Below are 20,942 nucleotides of genomic sequence, written 5' to 3' on the forward strand. Positions count from 1 at the left end.
TTGCGTGGAATGGTTTCAATTTTATTGCATTCCTTGAAATCCGTCGCTTATGATGTAGTAGATCTTGGCTTAGTTTTCATACCCCGAAATTAGAAAACCTTTTGGGTCTAAGCTGTGGTCTAGTTCCACATAAAGTAGGGGGGCACGTATGGAAGAGGGAGGAAAAGAAGGGGTTTAATGGAAGATTACAGAGACAGGATTTTGCACTTATGAGTAATTTCTGTTATCAAATGTATACTTTGACCACTGTCGTAGGCCTACATTATTTTATCAGATATAGTCCCAATCAGATCAGATAAATACTGATAATTCAATTTTCTAATTTTTATCATTTTCTTACCAAACTTAGTCTTCCGGCCTTCGTCTCTTTATTTCGTTCGGGGTGGTGAAGTGGAATTCACCCGAGACTTCAAAATGTCGGCCATTTCGTATATAGAACATATTCTCGTGGCCATTATGGTGGTTGTTTTGGTCAACATCTTCGTCAACAAGGGAAAAGATGCGTTTTTAAAGGCCATTGTCGTCGTGTTGAAAAATTTACCAGGAATGGCGACGGTTATTGAAAAGGTTTTGAAGAATGAAGCTACTAATTTTATGAAACAAGTCAACCTGGCTCCTAAAAAAGGAGAGAAGAAGGCTCCAAGAGTTGTCATTCCTGATACTGGTGAGTTGATTTCTTAGATATTCCACAAGATGAACTTGTATGTTACTATTCTGATCAAAGAATACTTCCATGCAAACCTGCGCTGCACACCGAAGCAATAAGTCCACAGTTAACATACACTGATCTTGGTAACGTATTTTAAAATCTGTTTTAAGGTATACCATACGATGAAATCAGAAAAGAACTGGACGTTCTACAGTCAGAAGAAAACAAGCTAGAAGATGGGAATATTTTCGCCTACATGTATACTCTACAAGATGGTCATTTCGAAATACAGAAGGAATGTTTCGACAGATTTGAACGTAAGTATAACGGTTTGTTCACGCTATGAAATGTTTTGCTAACAGAACACACGGAGAGATCATTGTAAAGGAATAACACGGGCTACTGGATTGTGGGGGCTTCAAAGGTATATAATAATAGAACCATTTAATTTCACTTCATATGATAATATTTCAGAGGCCAGTGGTTATTCTGTGGACCACGATGCATTGGTTAAAGAGGCTCATCACGCCTTTCTACACGAAAATGCTTTAAATCCTATGATTTTCCCCAGTTTGAGGTAGGTAGGGCGTTATTTGTCATCAACGTATAGACGTATAGAAGTATAGACGTCTTCTGTCTTGAGCATTGATGTTTTGATTATATAGATATATGTCGGTGTTTCCACTAACATGCTCAGGGGCTAGTACATCGAGGGCAAAACCCAGAACAAAGCCTGCCTCCCCCCCCCCCCCATTCAAATTACTAATCATTTACATGGAGAAAGTATAGCCTGTGAGCCCCACTTGACATTTCTGTTGCCCCTACTCGATTCCTCACATAATGATCCATAGAAACACCTCTAGTCTGTATATCTGTTATCTATTTTACAGGAAAATGGAGACTGAGATTCTCAGTATGTCGGCTGATATGTTAAACGGAGATGAAGAAGCGTGTGGATTCCTTACCTCTGGTGGTACAGAGAGTGTTCTAATGGCCGTCAAAACATACAGAGATAGAGCTCAAAAACTATTTCCTCACATCAAAAATCCAGAAATCGTAAGTAAAAACTTATCTCATATCCAAACAATTTTCTTAATACATATTTATATAATTACACTGTTGCTATGTAAATTGCTGAAACGTTGTGTACGAGGCGTAGCCTACAATTTACCAAACAGGAGTAGTAGTATTGAACAATAAACTAATAAAACTGTTGCTATGTAAATTTCTGAAACGTTATGTACAGGGACTAGTAAAAATTGTATTAATTACAGAGCAAATGTCTATATATTTCAGATAGCCCCGATAACAGTACATCCGGTTATAGAGAAGGCAGCACATTATTTTGGATTGAGCATCACAAGAACACCAATAGGTCCTGATTTTAGAGCCAACGTCAAGGCCATGGAGAGGGTATGTTTTGGGCACTGGGATAACTATTTAGCTTCTAGGTCCACCAGATTTGATAAACGACCATCAATGAATATACAAGGATAACAACTTGGGTTTTAGAATCTTATTGATCCTGTCTATACCCACTGGTCCTTGGTCAAAGGTGGCTTGCAATGATTATAACAACTGGTCGAGGGATCTCAATTTTGTATCCAACCAAGTCCACAAGTTATCTAGACTGAAACCAATCTTCTTTTCCAGGCCATAACCTCGAACACAATCTTACTGGTAGGGTCGGCTCCTCAGTTCTGTCATGGTATCGTTGACGATATAGAAGCTATGTCTGATCTTGCCTTGCAGACAGGTCTACCTCTTCATGTTGACGCCTGTTTCGGGGGTTTTATGCTTCCATGGTAAGTATTAATGCCACTGTCTCATTGCTCACTGCATGCATTATGATTATAGTCAATCGCATACCCAAATTCTGGACTCTTGTCGTGTTCGCTTATCTTTACACCAAGCTTTAGATGTAATGGCGGACCAGTTAAAAGCAAGAATACGTCACCCGCATACGTCATAACCATTTATTATGTATTCTAGGGTAGAAAAACTAGGATATGAAGTGCCCAAATGGGATTTCAGGTGTCCAGGAGTAACATCCATATCTGCTGATATTCACAAATATGGTTACACCGTTAAGGTAAGAGGCCTCTATTTCTAATTACATCGATCGATAAATAAACCAAGTAATAACGATCCGAAATCCAAAACATATTGGTAGCAGCTAATGAACTTTTCACATACTCAGAGAGTTCACAAACAAACCCAATTTGAATTTCAGGGTTCAAGTGTGGTGGTTTATCGAAACGCCGAGTTGAGAAAATACCAGATATTTGTGTATGCCGAGTGGCCTGGAGGATTATATGGTTCTCCTAGTATGGCTGGAACTAGAGGAGGTAGGTCATCACCAGTTTCGCCATCGGCATCTTTCTTCTCTAACACTCCGACTCGGCTCCCCTTTTGGATTTTACAGGGCACTAGTCTTGGTAGGGGTCAGAGCCTCCCCCTGGAAAATTGTCTAATCTAGGATGGCAGAGAATACATAATTTTAGGCTACATATTTAATACTAGTGATGTGATTTGCATTACAGGGGGTAATATAGCGGCGTCGTGGGTTTGTATGAGATCTCTAGGTAAAGATGGATATATGAGGAAAGCTAAAGAACTGATGGATATCACCAACAAGCTGAAAGATGGTATCAATAACATAGATGTAAGTATAGTATAGCCTCGTGGGGTGGGTCGTTCCTATGAATCATTAGGTTAACCGGACTGGGGAGGGGGGAGGGGCAAAGCCAGGTTATCGTCAATTCTGCAGCTGTAGCAGTTGCTGTATGATGAAGTAGGATAGCTCAGTTGATATTAATGTTCCCACTCAATGCTTCGAAATATCTGACTCCATGAACAGTCTTGTTTTCTTTCCAGGGATTGTGTATCCTTGGTAACCCATCTATGACAGGATTCTCCATTGGTTCCAATAACCCGGATGTTGATATCTTGGCTGTAGCAGACGCCATGGAAAAGAAAGGTTGGTGAATCAGTTCTATCTTGGTTACTATAAGCATTTCGTATTGAAAATAGGCCAAGGACAAGCTGGCAGATAGGACCCTATTGAACCTAAGTTATTATCCTTGTCAAATCGTTACCAAGATCAGGGCCAAACAAAGGTCAATATAAGTTGTTATCCGTGTAAATAATTGGATATTTCTTTCTCTATTTTCTTTAATCAAAAGTTTGTTTGTGTTTTTAAGGTTGGAAAATTGAAAGACAACAGAATCCGTTCTGTTTACACTGTTCCATCTTACCTCATCACGCACCTGTCACCGATAAACTACTGGACGATTTGAAAAACAGCACTGACGAGTGTAGGGTATGTATCAGTTTACTTCACCGGAAAGGGTTACGAAGGAGCCTATCCCAACTCCATATCATCAAATTTTTATGTCTGTTTCGGTTCTACGGCTCTCGACAACTTAGGCATGCGCTCTTCCCACATGCACATATTAATATAGAGGTGGATCTACAACAAGTCAACTGAAATTCAAATAATTAATCTAGTCTGTGTTATTTTTCAGAACAACAAGTCTCTATCTAAGAGTGGCACGGCCGGTGTTTACGGGATGATGGCCAGTATTCCTGATAAAGGTCTCATCAGTGACTTCATTGTGGAGTTCTTCAGTGAAGTTTACAAATGTAAATAAATTGATTGTACATCGCTATATTGTATATATATTTACTTTTAATAAAACACAAATTATTGAATTTTTTACATTAATTCCAGCTCACTTAATTCGCAAGAGTTTTCATGAAACGGGGCCCTAGTCCTGATGTCTTTACGCCTCACCCAGACCTTCTAGTTTTTGCCCAATTGAGATAGTGGCCTTCCTGTATCAAAACAACAAACGGTTAGTTAATTCAGACTAATTAGAAACGTTAATGGGATTAAATTATTAAGAGAAATCCATTAACTAACTATTGTTTGAAGTCAACGAATCGTGACTGAGTTATCTCCCTTTAATCACTCTCCTATCATTGACGTCACAAATTCCATAGTAACGTTTAAAGATGGCGGACAAACAAGCAGGTGCCCGTTATGTATAACAGTAAATGGTGAACGCTTCTCATTAAGATAACGGGACTATTAAACTATGTAAGTAGATTTAAGACATTTCAATCTTTTAATACGGACAAGGATACGCATCTTTTGATGGACATTAATCACAATGGCGGGCTTAGAAGTGTATTTGTTACGACGAATGAAATGTTTTGTTGTTTGTTTACATTTGGTTTTATAATGGCGGGTGATTTTCAAGGCCACTGTCGTGATTGTTTTGCTTTATAACATGAAGCCATGGACAAGATGTAAGATTTTAGCAGTAAAGTATTCAGGAATGGAAGTCTGATAGCACTAACAGAAGGAAATGTAGGGGATAACTTATGACTGGGTACAGCATTCCTAAAGTCATATCACATCTTAAAAGGGCAATATCAAATTACATAATTGATTAGACTATCAATAACCAATGAGTGTATTATACACCCAAATTATCATAGAGTGTCCTGTTTTATTTGTTCTTATTAAACTTGTAATTCATACTGATATTAACATGGTAGAGTTAAAGTTAATTCTTTAGAAAGTGTATGTAATTAAAGCAATTTTTGTCTTTCAGATAAAATAAGAAATATTCCCATGAGCCAACACAATAGTTAAAAGATGGAAGTACAGAATAAAAAGAGAACTACAGGTAGATGATTACTGGAATTCATATTTGAGGACAAAATGAAAGTTAAAATTGTAATTTAGACTTTGATCCTCGTTCGCTTTATATAGCTATGTGGTCTCTCCCTTATGTGTGCTGAGTTGACAAGCTGTCCTGTTGTTCCGGGCACAAGAGATTTTGGTTTAAGAAATTAAGTTATTATAAGATTATAGGAATACTCTAAGTTCAAACAGAATATATTTTATTTGTCTTTTAGGAGTGAAAGGTAAAGGGAAAGGTAAAAAAACTAAAACTGAAACAAAAGATACAGAACCTTCTGATGTAGAACCAGGAACTTCCAAACAACCCACAGAATCTAAACAAGGTAGGTCTGTTTTAACTTAATCTGAATGGTGAAACATGGACTTACTGACACATGAGTTTTTCACACTCATCCTGTTTCCCATCTGTCAAAATTCACAGAAAAGTTATAAATATTTATAAAATATCAGAATAGATATGGCTGTAAGTAGCTGAAGATCTAAAGGCTCTTCAATACCAAATGAAGAAAAAACTATGGGAAGCAAACAATAATATTGTCCTGATGAGGATGTCATATCAAAAACACAGCTTGGGATTAGATCTTGTCTCATAATCTTATCTTTTAATTAAAATAATTATTAGTAATTTTTGTTTTGAAGATGTTAGCGTAGATATGGATGGTCCATCAGTGGCTATAGATCTAGAGGATCCACAAGTTCAAGATGAAAAACCAGAGAAAGTTAAAGATGATCCATCCCTAAAGGAACAGACATCCGAGGTAGAAGAGATTTTACCAGACGAGAATGGAGGTGTACAAACTTTAAACAAGGTCAGTTCATCCGTGGCTATAGATCTAGAGGATCCACAAGTTAAAAATGAAGTAAAAGAGAAAGATATTTCACCAGTGAAGACAGAAGTTGTGGATACTCTAGAGGAGAATGATTATGAAATACCAGTTATTACTGTGGAACAGAATCAGCAAGTTAAAACAACCCAACAAACCGAACAATCATCTGAGGTAAGCTTGAAGAGACCAGGTAACCTTTTGACCTAACCCTCCTTTAACCAATCAAATCTCTGCCCTGTACTGGCATTTTGTGAGAGAGTGAAGGAATTTGATTGGTTAAAGAAGATGTCATCAGGTTAGGTCAAAAGGTTATTTTGACGAATGTTTAAGAGGCCTGTCTTTAAACCCAAACTAAAGTGACTATGTTAAAATAAATGCCAATAAAAAACAGAAAGAAAATTCAGACTGTGTTTGGATTTACATTAATATTTATTTTATGATTATTTCCAGAAACAAGAGACTGAGTCTATAGATTTTTCTAGTATTAATCCTGAAGATTATGGTTTGAAGGTAGAAGATGATGACCTGCCGGCTGATTTTATTTACGGTATTTATATTCAGTATTTTGGACAGAATCTTGACAATTAAAATTATTTACATGAGAACAACTTAGGTTCACATGGATCCTATCTACCAGCTTGTTCTTGGCCAAACCTCATGTCAATGAGTTTTTCTTTCAAATTTCATGAGTTGTCCAAAAGATAAAAATACTTACGCCTTTTTTTAGCCAACATTTTAAAGGTAGTAAAACTTGTCAACTAATAAATTTGTTTTGATATTTTTCAGAGCCCCCACCCCAAACAGACCTGCCAGATTTATATAATTTACTGGCCTCATTGGAAGAAGGTAACGGAGATCTGGTAACTAAGGACCCACCACCATCTTTGTTTGCTATACCTGAACATATTCCAAGTTACTCCAAAATTTCAGGTAGGAATTGAGTTCTTATGTTTTAGTGATGTTGTCTTTTATGCAGAGTTTTTTGTTAATGGAATATTTTTGCTTTGACAGATCTTTTTTTCTTTCTTAGTGTGAATACTTTATAATTATTGTAACAATAAAGCTATACTTGTTCTTGGTTTCTTGTTAACTGAATATATTATTGTATTTCTAGAACTACGCTATGAAATAGAGAAAGGTGAACTCCAGCCGTATATTTCACGATTTGATACTGACGTTAAAGATGACGTGGTTTTACTGGGAAAGATTTCATTGGAGGAGGTACAGGAAGAAGAAAAACGACTGCGGGATGAACATATTCTATATTTAGAACAAGAATCCCGACTAGCTCGTGAACGAGAGGAAAAGTTGATTAATCGTGAAGAACAAGCTAAAACCAGAATGGCCACTTTTGTAAAAGATAAGAGAGGAGACTTGGCTCGAAGAGAGGTTTGTCAATTTTCTGTCGTGACGTGGGTTTTTTATCAGGTCAAATTGTAAGGAAGTATTCTATTTAAATTGGATGAAATGATTGATGCAGATGCACTGACTCTGTCTTTGACTGATTTCTAGCCACCATTGGCCGTCTGGCTTGTCAACTCAGTAACTGTCAATAATTGATATTATTTTCCCCTCCAGGAGTTGCTACGTCAGAAAGAGAAGTTGATGTTGGATCATGTTCACAAAGCTTTCCGTCGTGCCGAGAGTCAACTCATTGGTACCTTAGAAAGACGCAAGGGGGAAGTCAAGACCTTATATGGTGATTTGATGCTAGCAGACGGACAATATGGTGGGTCAAAAGGTCGAAGGTGGAAGGTGGATTGGAATCGAACACCTCAACCAATCAAGATTAATCTAAAGTGTATTCGTGGTGTGAAGGACAAGTTACCAGGTATGTATTTTAGAAGAGAACAGAGGACCTTGGTTCTTTGATTAGTGTGGTTGGAATCTCATTTTCGTTCAAACTCATGGTTGTCATGGGTTATAATCTCGGAATGAATAAGTTATCTCTCCTCATGTTTCCAGTTGACTTATAAACATAATCTTGGTAAGGACTAGCTGGTAGAAAGGATGGTCATGAACATAACTTATTAAATTCATTATCAAAGAAGTTTGACCAAGGACTAGCTGGTAGCTGGACTAGCTGGTTAACGTAAATTGTTATAGTTGTTTGTATGTGTTGTAGGTGGTCGATATGTAATGATGGCCTCTCTATATAACAGACTGGGCGGTCACACTATGAGATGGTCTAAATTAAAAGGACAGACCTGGGGTGGTACAACACTTCCCATGTTCCACGAGGGTAATTTTTATAACACAGAAATGAAGGTAAGGACACTTGATAACTTTTTATTGGGACTGGGGTGCCTATAGCTGCCTGCTACAGTAGAAATAATAGTCGGTTGAAGTGAGATTCCTATACCTGGAATTTGATTGTTAGACCTTTAAGCACACTGAGTTTTAGTGGAATAGCAGGAACCACAGACGTCAGACTGAAAATTGTAATGGTGTAAATTGATGCTATCAGTGTCCCTGATACAAAAATTTAGAAATCTCTTTACAATCCCTTTGATATTTGTATTTAATGATTTAAAGTGATATATACAGTATATTATAATATATTATTTTAGATCAATCAGAGTTTATTTACTGTTCTCCCAGCTAAACCATCCCTCCGTCCTGGTATGATATTAGTATTTGAGTTGTTTTTATTACGCGGCTCTGTTTTACCAGTAGATAAAGTCGTGGCCTGGGGATGTTTTCCTATTTGTGATGGAAACTTCGACGTTTTAGAGGGAAAGTAAGTCAGATTTTATTCTCTGTATTTTTTATTATTATTTCGATTTGTCATTTGCTATAGAAATACTAAAACAGAACCTGAAACATGTCGTTACTCAGAGTTTCATACTGTGTTTTGATGTTTGATGAAGTACTATTTGATTAATGTTATATTATTCTAGATATAAGTGTAGTATGTTAAGATCAGAGATGAATCTAGAGATAGATAAACACGAGAAGATGGAAGAATTAATCTCATCTGATATCAACCATTGGTTATCTAATTTATATTTCGAGGTTATTAAATTACCCAGGTAAATATTCATTAATTATTTTTAAACACCAGAGAACCAGCAGTTATATTAGTTATAGAATTCTACAATATTTACTAGAGCACTGGTTCCACAGGGTGTAATATTTATAACACCATGCTCTTACATTGCCTTGTGTCCCAACCCCCGATATTATCAGTCTTGCCCTGAATCTGAATTGCAAATTTATGAGCAATACTAATTATACAAAACTTTTTTCAAAAGAAATTTGTATGTTTTTTTCAAATTAGTTTAAATTTATTTTAAGATAAGTTTTTACGTTAGTTTACAATTTGTTTTTGATATTTTGATACAGATATCTGGCTGGACAGAACGAACACGAAGTCGAGTTACAGTTTAGTTCTAAATTAACCAACTTTCCCGATCGGGTACAGACTGGTTGGGACGAGAATAAAGATGGCAGTGATCCCATACCCGGTTCAGTTACAGATATGGGTAGTGCTAGGTAAGTGTGAAGTTATAATGAACTTTGACTGCAATAGTCATCTTTCTTGTATCACGGGAAGCAAGCGATTTGTTTGGATTACACACCAGTGAATTTAGCCAATCAATGTCTTTCAACCACAGACGTCTGATAGAAAATTGGAATGGTACTTATTGATGCTTTATGTTAAAATGCATGTTTGTTGTAAATTTCAGTTCGTCTGGTACTCCTAGTGGGAGTAGTGGAGTTATCAGTACCAATGATACCATCGTTAGATCTGAGGCCACAACTTCTAAAGTTAAACTTCATAATCGACATCTTCAGGTATACTTACTCTTCTAGACACCTGATACCACTTTTCATTATGATATACTTACTCTTCTAGACACCTGATACCACTTTTCATTATGAAATACTTACTCATTTATAATTGATATACTTCCTCATGTTAAAAGTTTATTAGCTGCTACCAATGTTTTACCAATACATTGTTTGGATTTCAGGTTTTGTTTTGCAGTTCGGATCATTAGTACTTGTTTTATTTATAATCTTTTTATTCATTCATTCAGCTGTTCATTTCTTTATTTCGTCATTGGTAAAACTATTTGACCGTGTTATTTTTAGATCGGTACAACGAGTCGATCATCCAGTACTAATATTGGATCTCGAATTATAAAAAAAGACACGAGACGACCAGAAGACGATGATGGTGATGTCTCAAGTGAAGAGGAAGATGAGGTGAAAGCTATTAGGAGACAGGGAGATTTCAGACCACATCAAACTATGCCTGGTGTTTATTATAAGGTAAAGAGTTATCTGCTCTTTCTATCTGTGTGTGTCTGAATGTAGCAGGGCAGGATTAAAGGGGTCGTGAAGGGGTTATCTTAACTTAACTGTTTATAATATCACTATTGCAATAACTACTAATGAAATCTAAGGGTGTTTATTTACGTCATAAACTCTGGGTTTTAGAGGAATTGCAAATCCTCAGACGTCTGACTGACAATTGGAATGGTGAAAATCAAAGCTATCAGCTAGCATTCTTAGACACTTGTTACTCTGCCAGAACTTTTTTTTTTTTAATTGCATATAAACCAAAAGTCAGATTGTAATTTTGAAAAATGATTTAGAAATTAATGTTAAGTCTTGTGTATCTGTATATTTGTGTATTTTTCAGCAATATTTAAACAATCCAGCTGATGAATATTTTAAAAGAATGTACACGATGCTACCACGTACCTCAGTTTTAGCTCCTAGATTGAAGAAAAAGAAGCTGACCCACGTAGAAGAATTAGAAGAACATAGTTTTTCTGTCCAGTATGTGTATTTATACTTTAATTTTAATTCAGACTTTATTCAATACTTCATTTTGAGCACGAACGTCATATCTCATAGTATTACGCTCCCATTGTTAGCTTTGGACAAACAACTTTCTTACTTCATAGATAGAACTACATCAGAAGTTATTGATTATTAACATCGACTTGTTTATTTTTAGAGCTCCATTCACTGGAAAGGGTCGGTTCCACCACTCTGGACGTGAAAAGATGGGTTATATCGCCCGACAGTTTTTAGCCGAGATTGGAATGTCACAATGGCGTAGCAGAGAATTCTGGGGCATGTTGTTGTTATTCCTGATATTTTTTTTCCTGCGATTCACGACTCATTATTTTGGACAGTGGTTATTCCTCAGTGCTCTTGGTATACCCATCAACAAGTAAGTCAAATTAACATATTGTTAAATCACAACCAATCAGAGCCCTCGATAGAAAGACTAAATAATTTGGCTGCGCTTGTTATTGGGTGCTATGATTGGATGTATATGCTAGCGTACAATCCAATCAAATCACTGTTCATATAAATATGAATATTTCATAAAGTAACTATTTAAGGATGTTCATAGTATTTTCTTTCTCATTTTAGATTTGATTTCCGTCCTTACACTGTAGACTTGAACTACCAGCCTACGTTACTACGAACCAGGGAAGAAATTGGAGTTGTGGTCCTTGGTCCTATGATGAATATATTGTTGTTTACGTTAATGGTCATTTTCGCCTGGATTTGTCCGAAAATATTTGGATTTTTTCCTGATTTGTTTTCGAAATTTGTTTTAACATTTGGTGTTTTGACGTTTTTGGATCCTCTGCTGATTTTAATAGTAGACTGTGCTATGTTGGTGAGTTTAATTTCAAATTATATTTCTTATTGTGAACTTGTCATCTCAGCTCAGTTGTAGAGAGTCCACATAGTTATTATTGTTTCATTCAGAGAGTTCATTAAGTAATTTAAAGACATATTGCCTCTATTTCTCCTATACACAATCTCATTCATAGAGTTCACGCATATTAATATTTAATTAGTATTTAAGATTGTCAATTCTGCAGACGTAGACTTGACTGTTTCTACCTCAAAGTATTAATATGGTCCCGCGAACTTCGTCTTATAGTTATTTTATTATCCAAACTCATTCAGGATTATTGTTGTTATTTCAGAGATTCTACGACCAATCTACAGAACCAATCGCAGATTTTGCTAAACTATGGTGGCATTTCAGTCGTTCTCAAGGTTCAGGGCTGGCTGGCGTATTTATTACCTTGTTTTTATACACGTTTGTTGGTCTCCTCTCCTCGTCTATACTCTATATGTACTTCTTAAGGTAAGAATAATGATATTTTATCTGTTCAGGCTTTTGATGTAAGAATTATACAATTTCTTGTAAGTCATGCAGGTTGGAGAGGTTGATTTGGAAACGTTTCTAGTCATATGTGCTTGAGGTTACATACATTAAATTCTCTCACAATTGAGATTAAAAGACTAGTGGATATTGTCAATCAAAAAAGGGAAGGCCTTGGCAACCTAATTTGAAACAGTTGAATGTAAAATTCGTTCTATTTGATTTAAAATTGGATTATATTGTAGGTTACATAACAATGGAAGAATGTTGGATATATTCTGGAGATTACACGGTAAAGAAGAGAATTTTTTCATCCCCTACGATCTAGAAATGTCCAATGAGGAGTTGGCGTATGTTTGTCACAAAGCCGAGATGTGGCGTGGCGAAGAGGGAGAGAGACGAAAAGTTGCTGTTTATGATTATATTTGGGAGGAGGAAGAGGTAGAGTCATTCATTCATTTATTCTTTCACTCTTTCATTCATTCATTTGTTCATTTATTTATTCATTTGTTCATTTATTTATTCATTCGTTCATTTATTTATTCATTCGTTCATTTATTTATTTGCTCAATGATTCATTCACCTGGGTGAAAAAATGACATATTAAAAAAAAGAGAGACAGGGAATAAGAATTTACTTACATTTGTGTTTTTACTTACTCATTCATTCATTCCTTCGTTAATTAATTCATTCATTCATTCATTCATTCTGTCTGTATAAATTGTATTATAGGTAGAAGAAAGTATATGGGATGAGAATGGAGTAGAGAAGTTAGAAAAGAAGGAAGGAAGAAAAGAGGTCACGACTCATGTATCCATACATACTCTACATCTTGATGGTCTGCGTGAACTTTATCGTCATTTCTTACGTTTACCTGATGGTGCTATCGTAGAGGTAACTAGAATTTATATTTATTACAGTGTATCCTAACCTTCCTTTCATTTTTTATTAAGTTTTATGTTAAATTTAACCACTTTAGTTAGGGTCTATAGACGGCCCTCTTGAATATTCGTCTGTTTGATGACAAGCCCTCTCCAGCACTGGGATTTTGTGAAGCAAACAAGAGATGTATTCCGAGAAGTATCAGACACTGAATTCACGTTTGAGAGGGTAGAAATTTGATTGGCTGGCGGTATCATCTATTTTTAGCCTACCATGTCTAAATATTGTATCTATTTTTAGGTATTTGGTGATGTTTCAATCCCAGGAATGGATAAAGATATGAAAACAGCATTAGAACAAGGCTCCAAAAATCTGGAAAATTTAATGGGCTCTCAACTTAGCATGTCCAAGGTAATATAACTTTAATGGTTTTAAGATTCTCTTCATCTTGGTCAGGTAGTGAAAGTGTAAAGAAGTCATCTTTCTTCAGTATTCCAAATGACCCAGCTGTAAATAGTTATGGATAATCTAGGGACGATTTATGTTAAGGTTTTATCCAAGGATCAGCTGATAGACCGGATGTTAGAGAAATTATTATCCTTTTACATAATATACTTATTTCTCTCTTTCATTGTTTTATATATTTAATATTATATTTCAGGTACGAGGAAGACAAACAGTTATAACAAGAGCTGGTTTTACACCTGGACAATCTAGTCCAACACCTAGTGAGACACCATCAACCAGTCCCTCCACTGTATCTTCAATTGAGAAGAAGAAAATCTTATAATTTATGACCTTGTTTCTCTGAAAATCTTTGGATTAATTTGAAGTCTGAATTTTAAAATGTATCATAAGATTTTGTTGTTACTGTTTTTTAAAAATGATCTTACAAGTATTTATGAATACAATCAAATCAAAATCTTATCTAATAGCAACTGGTCTTTAATTTCTGTCTGATTTCCATCTTCAATACCATTAGTCAAATTTTATTCATGTGAAGCTCCAGTGGTCCAGAAGGAACTACTATCTGATATATCAAACTTTCAGACTAACTGAGTGTTATAACAAAACACAAGACAATATTATGGAATATAACACACTTCTTTAATAAGGTTAATATTGTCTTGCGTGCTTCTATATGTCCTTCTAATCTTCTAACTGAGTGTTAACTTGTACATTCTAAAATGTTGCTATATTTTATAATAAGTGCAATTTTTTGTTAATGATATCTGTTTGTTATATTTTGTATAATTTTGTATAAGTTTCTATTGCCAATCTGTGATAATTTATAATTTTATAATCTGTGATATTCTGTGTCTGTTTTTCTGTGATATTACAAAATTTTTATTCCGTCCTTGTTTCAGATAATAAATTTGTACACTGATAGCCTAAATTGTGATAAACTGGTAGTTATTAATTGTGAATTATAAAGAGTTATTTCTACTGTTTATATATTACACTGTTAGACTATTTTAATTGACGTCACATGAACAGAATATTTGATAATTTCATGTAGAAAGTTGATTATATTATGTTAATTTTAAAAGAGCACATCAAAATTATATTTTTATACACCACACTTCTTATATTTTATTTATATTTTATTTATATTTTATTCAAATCAAAATTTATTGACTCGGGGCAATTCAGAAATATCGTAATTTACAATTTGTAAAAAATTTCATGAAATCTGATTGGTTTTTAAGATTACTGCAATAAAATCAACCAATCATAGCTTTTAGTATGATTATCTTAAGTTATATAGCCTCTATCATCCAGTCATATGATGAAAGATATCCTGGTTGTGGTAGACAGAAATCTGGGTGTCAGAGACTAAGTTATGATGTGATATTGTAATAAAAGAAACAATAAAAGTTTTTAAAGTGTGTTTATTTCTGTATATGTATTTAAAAATACTTCTTCGAACTTGTCTTGAAATGTAGACATGAGAATAAGTTCTACTTGTCTAACTTCAGTAGGAATGCAAACTGAAAATAGGTCAGCTGTCTGAAGATCTCTACTTGTCAAACTTCAGTAGGGACGCAGGCTGAAAATACGTCAGTTTTCTGAAGATCCCATTGCGTAAAACAACATGGTTCATGTTCTGTTTTAATATTTCTATACCACTCTACAATTGATGTATTGATCCCACCCTGTCTCTCTCCTTCTCTCTCCCCAACCCCCTGTGTCAATTAATTCATTATTAAAATGTTATTCTGTATTCAAAGTTCATGTCCAAACAGTATTATAGATGTATGGAAAATTGAGAAGTTATTTGTGGTCTTTAAATGAAAGGTAGCTAAAATCGAGTTACTTCCCTTCAATCAGTATTATGATTGCTATAGAATGTATGGCACTAATTGAAACAGTGTGACAATCTTTCAGGCTGATGTAGCCTGGTGTAGGAAGAGTTGAGATCTTCTAAAGGTAATCTATTACCCAGTTTTCTTGTCAAACCTTTGATCAAACAAGTGTCGAAGGTTTAATGGTTAATACTTGTGGCGTCTTCGGCCTAGCAAGTTTCTTTCATACATGATATTTTAAATGGCGTTTCTACTGGGCCATGGCTCTCCCCTATCGCCTGTGAGATGTCTTAATTTGAAATAAAAATTAAGCCCTCTAAATTCTCAAAATTCATCTCGGACCATTTCAAACCTGTTGGTCCTTGGGGGTCTATGGCAGACCCCCGGCTTCAAGATCCTTGGAAGAGACAACTCTCATATTTTGTCTCTCTCAGGCATTTTTCTAGATAGGGTACGATCCTGATTCCGTGTTAATATTTTGCTGTCTAACGCACAAGCTCGAAATCATATGCATGTTGAAAAGAGAAATAAAACAAAACATTTTTTATCATTTATAATATTTCATGCTTTTGTATATAAATTGAAAATCAAAAGAGAAACCATGAAAAGACGAGAATAGGACGGAATGGTACAAGTTAAGTTATAGTCGTAGTATAATACTATACATATATACATGGGGACCTAGAGATATACCAGACAGTATTGTCCATAAGCTGACAATATTTCAGCAAAAATAGAAATCTTGTGTTCAAATAGCATCCGCACCCGACAAAACTATCAAAATAATGATGGCTAAAGCTGTATGACCCCCATGACCAAATCATATGGCTATAATGCTATACAGAATAGTACATGTAGGTCCTTTAAACAAAGTATGAAGCCATAAAGGTTTGTAACCCAAAGTAAGTTGATTTCTGATGCCCCGAAAACAATAAGCATACAGTCTACATACAAAAACATTGCACAAAATATCACAAATACACATGAATTCTAGTAATAACTAGATCATTTTACACTTGAGTCTTTGGGTGTGGGAATGCTACGGATTTTCAACGCACCCGTCTTACTCGTTTTCCGCACAGTGATGCGTCTTGCCGCACAATAACGTCTAAATTTCATAGAGTCATTCTCAGAATGTTCATTTAAACTCGTCTTAGATTTCTTTGCATTTGGATTATAGAACGACCCCTTTCTCTTAGTTGCAACAGATTCCTTTGAAAGGGACAAACGTCGAGCGTGCTTCGCGTTCACGACTCGACGCAGACGACAGAAACGTTTAAAGTTTGAATTATGTACACTAGCACTAGTAAGACGTCTGTGTTTTTCAGGAACTGGTGTGGAACTAAACATACTCTTCCTTTTCCCGCCGTGAGACCGAAACTTGGAGACTAGGGTAGGGTGGTGGTTCCACTCTTTGGTCGTGTTGAGCTGTTCTGACGTCATGTTGGAGAGGTCTGACGTCATATTGGTTTGGTCTGACGTCATGTTGAGTTGGTCTGACGTCATGTTTCCGGATGTGACGTTCGGTGGTCTACAAGGAGAAAATGAGAAGTCAGTTGAACATCTCGGTTTTCCAAATAAAAGTCTTTTGGCCATGGGGTACACAAATGTTTTGGGGGTTTGTGAAGGACATTGTTCAATAATGGATAAGTCGGGGGTCACACAGGGACTGGCCGGGGATTCCTGTAGGGTACAGCTTAATTCTCTGTTGATCTTTGGTGTATGGACTTGACTGTATTCACTTATGCTTGAAGATGGTTCACATTGGCTCAAATTGGGCTCGGTTTGATCACCGTCAACTATGCTATGGAAGCTAAACGATAGACTGGTTTCATTTTCTTCCGAAATCTGCCCGGAGACACATTCGCTTTCGGACTCGTCCAAGCTGTAAAACTCTGGACAAGACTTATTGGAACCGTCTCTCGTGAATGTGGAACCATTCAAAACACATGACATGGTTCCAGCACGACTATTTTCAGTCTTGAACACATTGGAATTGGCAACAGAATCGAACGTAAAGGACAAACTTGCTTCGTTTTCTTCAGAAGTGCACTTGGAAACACTGGATACATTTGATTTGCTTTCTTTGAGCGACTCGTTCAAGCATTTTATGGGCAGGGCATGTTTAGTGCAATGAGTGCGTGATTCACTATTTGGGCGTGACGCAGTGCGTGACCCTGGCGTACAGGAGTCAATATGCGTGACACTCCTCGAGAGTGATGCTGTGGTGCAAGAGTCACTGTAATGTGTGATGAATGTGTCTCTATCTAAAGAGGTGCAAGTGTCAAAAGTGTCACACTGAAGTATAGTAGAGTGGTTATGAAAAGAGTCACTCACGTGTTGTGGTCGAGTTGCCATTCCAGAGGAACCACTAGGAGTCTTGGGTCTGACGGTTGAAGACAAGGCTTGGATAACTGCTAACTCCTCCGCCTTGGACGGATCCATCACATCTAAATCCACCTGAACTCGAGACCTCTCCAGTTCCACGGATTTGTTGAGCATGGCTGTCGTTTTAGCTAAAGTTTGTTGCATGCGACGTTGTAGTCGCTCACGTTTCGATTTCAAATCGTTGTCCTTTTTATCCAAGTGATAACTACGATCCCGTAAGACACAAATCTTTTTATGCACCGCCCCGTTTATCAGTTTCTGATATAACGCCATGTCTAACGTATCCGCACCGTTTTCAGAATGTCCGAGTAACGTGCGCACTTCCAAATCTAAGTCCTCGTTTGAACTACCATCGGGGTTGAAATCCACGGGCGAGGAAAGTTGAGGCGTTCCTTGAACATCCAGATCCTCCATGGTTAGTTTAGAATCCTTAGGAATAGCTGACAGTGTATTTCCAGAGTCACCGTTTACTCTCGGACGACTTTTAGAGTCCAAATGGTCTGAGACTTCTCGATTCAGCGAGTCTAAAGAACTGGTGACCTCGGGTGTGCTCTTGCTGAAATCCAAAAAGAAGGGGTAATCCCCACGGGATTGGCGTCGTCCATTTCTATGTTGTTCTGGTGTCGATTCCGAAGACAGGTGCTCGATTTCTTTCCATCGAGGAGATGATCTGTCTCCAAAAACTGGTCCGGAAGGAGGGACGCGGGAGACCGGAGCTACGATATTAGTTCTTGAGGACTTACTTTGATCTTTGGAGGAACTGGAGTCACTGGAGGTTCGAGACGTTCTTCCGTCAGTCTGTCGGATTTTCTCGGTAGCTTTTGGATGCAGACGATCTTCGGATTTTGCTGGCGTGGATGTCGTGTAGCTTCTTCGGCGATTTTCTTTGACGCCTGACGGTGGTCGTTGTCCGCGACTATCTGGTCTGGCTTGTGGACTCTCGTCGTTATTGGCAATGAATTCTTTATAGCTCGCTTCCAAACTTGTTCCACCGGATTTTCTTCTTTGAAGCAGCTCAAGTTTTTGACGGACGTTAAGTTGTTGTTCTTGGTCTTTGTTCTGTTTATTGGCAGACGATCTAACGAAGCCCATACTGGTAGCAGGACGCTGTACCGGGACGGATTCCGCACCCATCGGTTCCTTTCTGGTGTTCATGTGAGGCGGAGGATTTCTTTGAATAACAACATCAGCATCAGTTCTTGGTTTTCGCAGTTGATCAGCACCATCTTTGGACATCCTGGAATTCTTTTCATGAGGTGGAATTCGGGCTCTGGGAAGAGGAACATTGTGGTCTGGATTTCTCTCTGACAATGGTCTTGGGGGATCTTCATGCCGTTTCTTTGGTATTGGAATAATGGGGGATACTTTGTCCTGGGTGAAATACTGGTATCCAGGAGCAGGTTCTTCTGTTCGGGATTTCCTTAGATGTGGTGGTTCCACAGGCGTCTGGCGGCTAGCTGACATATTTCTATTGCGAATGATTTCTGCTTGACTCATCCGTCCTGGATTTCTATCCGTTCTGGAATCATCTACTGGTAATGTCTGGCTGAAATCATAAGGAGTTTTCCTACCCGTAGATGAGTTGAGACTCTGTTCGGCGTCTTTGGTAGTAGGTGATCCGTCCTCGACCTGCATTCTGGACGGAGGTCGCAAGCTGCGTTCCAGTTGATTCTGTATGGAATTGTAGTTCATGTTAATTAATTCAATGGCTGAACTGTTAGCTGACACACCTCTCGAACGAGGACGTGGTCTCTTTTCCGTTTCTCCTGTAGTCTGCGATTCCAGGTTAAAACTGTTGACGCTTTTCTGCTTATGCATTATCAGGTCTCTATTTTGTGGTGCCGAACTTTGGTCGGCTGAGTTTCTGAACATTGAATTATTTCCACTAGACCGACCATTCATTTGTGGTGAATTTTGAATTTGGAATTCTCTCTGTTGCTGGTGTTTGGTGTTGGTGCCTTGACTGCGGCGGAGCTGGTCGTCAGGTTGGAAGGAATGGGGGTGACCATTGGGGGCACCGTTCGACTGACCGTAGTCCTTTATAAGGTCTGGATGCTCTTGACGATACTGTAGACCTACTGCACTTCGTGGTCTCGGCTGCTGAAGATGTTTCGGTTCCATACGACGTTGTGGACCTTGATTCAAATTTAAATTTTCCCGGCTCATGGCGGCTATTGTACTTTTATTAAGTGTCCCTGGCTTCGTGTAGCCGCCATTATAATACTGTTGGTCGTTCATTAGGACTTGAGAGTGGTTTTTGTTCGACATTTTTTTATAAGATCGGTCCGTCTTTTATACTATTTGTGGTAATTTAAGCTTGGTATTTATTCATCCGTGAAAGATCTGTACTCCATTCCATTAGGTAGTCATTCATTCATCCACAATCAGGGAGTTATATTCCGCAAATCGAGCTGCGCACAGAACACTAATGGCATCCACTTGATTAGAGGTTCGGGTGATCTGGTTGTTTTTTGCGATAATATAATAAATTTGGCGAAATGGATTGATCAAACTTCGCTCTGGTGATTCACAAAAGAGACCATAAGAGGTTCATTGAAAATCTCTCGATAAACAACTTTTCTTTTCACAAATTACAGTTATTGATAGCGTCTTTTACTTCACTTTCCCATCAAACATTCATTCGGGCATTCACAGGTAGGTAATTATATTCTCGTCTGCTACCCTCTAGCTCCATACAATAGTTCACACCTGAAATGAGAGAAAAAATATTTGATTTACATAAATATACGAAGTGTTTTGAATAGCTTGATTGACATTGCTCGTCACGCTGTAACGTTCTTTATTGAATGCGTTGACTTTGATCACTCGAGTGTCCCGAGTGAGAGAAGATTAATAGAGTGTGAAGGGAGGTAATAAGTGATAAGCTGAGTGCCAAGGGAGATAATTAGGTCAATCAAGATAATCATAGTCTATTAGCGTGTGTAGTTATTAAAATAATTGAGAAAATCACTTCAGGATCGATTTCAACTTATAATATATAACAGTTTATCACGAAATGTTGTACCAT

The 20,942-nt window shown here is 37.1% G+C and overlaps 3 protein-coding genes across 3 annotated transcripts; 2 read left to right on the top strand and 1 right to left on the bottom strand.

Annotated features, from left to right (window-relative positions):
• Nucleotides 1-1,146: 1,146 nt before the first annotated feature.
• Nucleotides 1,147-4,302, top strand: LOTGIDRAFT_129959 (hypothetical protein; the record flags this gene model as incomplete). The annotated part of the gene is made up of 10 exons (XM_009065006.1): nucleotides 1,147-1,226; nucleotides 1,540-1,709; nucleotides 1,950-2,062; nucleotides 2,303-2,454; nucleotides 2,642-2,741; nucleotides 2,883-2,997; nucleotides 3,193-3,323; nucleotides 3,527-3,629; nucleotides 3,853-3,971; nucleotides 4,177-4,302. Coding segments are annotated over 10 exons (1,209 nt in total), but the record flags the coding sequence as incomplete, so codon positions are not given.
• Nucleotides 4,303-4,658: 356 nt separating this feature from the next.
• LOTGIDRAFT_235599 (hypothetical protein) lies at nucleotides 4,659-15,105 on the top strand. The gene is made up of 22 exons (XM_009065007.1): nucleotides 4,659-4,751; nucleotides 5,272-5,346; nucleotides 5,579-5,686; nucleotides 6,003-6,361; nucleotides 6,641-6,737; nucleotides 6,977-7,120; nucleotides 7,305-7,579; nucleotides 7,769-8,021; nucleotides 8,316-8,458; nucleotides 8,761-8,930; nucleotides 9,091-9,222; nucleotides 9,536-9,685; nucleotides 9,880-9,988; nucleotides 10,289-10,468; nucleotides 10,842-10,981; nucleotides 11,163-11,381; nucleotides 11,588-11,840; nucleotides 12,157-12,320; nucleotides 12,584-12,779; nucleotides 13,071-13,232; nucleotides 13,521-13,631; nucleotides 13,882-15,105. Exons 2-22 carry the CDS (start codon nucleotides 5,316-5,318, stop codon nucleotides 14,008-14,010), a joined length of 3,525 nt encoding a protein of 1,174 aa, XP_009063255.1. The 5' UTR covers nucleotides 4,659-4,751; nucleotides 5,272-5,315; the 3' UTR covers nucleotides 14,011-15,105.
• Nucleotides 15,106-16,072: 967 nt separating this feature from the next.
• Nucleotides 16,073-20,152, bottom strand: LOTGIDRAFT_235600 (hypothetical protein; the record flags this gene model as incomplete). Its single annotated transcript, XM_009065008.1, has 2 exons — nucleotides 16,073-17,057; nucleotides 17,864-20,152. 2 exons carry the CDS (start codon nucleotides 20,150-20,152, stop codon nucleotides 16,869-16,871), a joined length of 2,478 nt encoding a protein of 825 aa, XP_009063256.1. The 3' UTR covers nucleotides 16,073-16,868.
• Between the last annotated feature and the right edge of the window lie 790 nt (nucleotides 20,153-20,942).

This window comes from Lottia gigantea (assembly GCF_000327385.1).
Source record: "Lottia gigantea unplaced genomic scaffold LOTGIsca_67, whole genome shotgun sequence".
Classification (NCBI taxonomy): domain Eukaryota; kingdom Metazoa; phylum Mollusca; class Gastropoda; family Lottiidae; genus Lottia; species Lottia gigantea.